This window comes from Bison bison, unplaced genomic scaffold (genome assembly GCF_000754665.1).
Source record: "Bison bison bison isolate TAMUID 2011002044 unplaced genomic scaffold, Bison_UMD1.0 scf7180017862520, whole genome shotgun sequence".
Classification (NCBI taxonomy): Eukaryota; Metazoa; Chordata; class Mammalia; order Artiodactyla; family Bovidae; genus Bison; species Bison bison.
The window spans coordinates 4,306-4,986 of record NW_011493092.1 but is presented as its reverse complement, the minus strand read 5'-3'; the positions used below and the strand labels follow the sequence as shown (position 1 = coordinate 4,986).

The following is a 681-nucleotide window of genomic DNA, read 5'->3' as shown; positions in this document are numbered from 1 at the left end:
CACGCGTGTGCCCAAGTATGCGTTGGTCACGGTGGCCAAGAGCCGGGGGTCACTGGGCAGAGAATGGGCAGTGAATCTGGTGGCGTCCTTGCCGGCATCCTCCATGGAAAGGGTGACTCCGCGGAGGGGCCTGCAAAAGTGGGGGACAGAGGCCCCACAATTGGCTGGGCCTCTGTTTTGTGTAACTCCCAAAGCTCTCCTTGGAACTCGACTAGTGGCCCCAGAGGTGGAGGGAGGGGCGTGTGCCCTCCTGGGTGGCCAGGAAACACCCTCTGCCAGAAGATGCTCACCCCCACCCCCACTATTGATCCAGGGACCCACGGATGCCCCGGCTCCCACCTCAGGGCCGCACCCCCACGAACCGGTCCTGCTGGCAGGAAGGGCGGAGCCTCAGCCCGCGGGCCTCACCCTCCGGGAGGCCAGTCGGTACAGGGCGGGGTGTGGTCAGCAGCTGGGGAAGGGGACGGCAGGCGGGCCAGAGGCCCCGTCTCTGGGTCCGCAGCCCCGCGGCGTCCCTCGGCTCCAGCGGCGCTGACCCTCAGGGGCAGGAGGAGAAGCAGCCAGCGGCGGCCGTGCCACCGGAAGGTCCCGCGGTCCCCGCCCAGGGCCGCGCGGGGCGGGCCAGGCGCGCGTCCCCACCCTGGGCGTGCGCGAGGGGGGCCGAAGGGCGGGCCGGGCTTC

At 70.9% G+C, this 681-nt stretch overlaps 1 protein-coding gene across 1 annotated transcript in view; it reads right to left on the bottom strand.

Annotated features, from left to right (window-relative positions):
- The window catches only part of ATHL1 (ATH1, acid trehalase-like 1 (yeast)), a 6,030-nt gene extending 5,440 nt beyond the window's left edge, over window positions 1-590 (bottom strand). Inside the window, 2 exon segments of the mRNA XM_010832854.1 lie at window positions 6-130; window positions 363-590. Of these exon segments, the coding sequence (XP_010831156.1) occupies window positions 6-105 (100 nt within the window). The 5' untranslated portion in view covers window positions 106-130; window positions 363-590.
- Window positions 591-681: the final 91 nt, after the last annotated feature.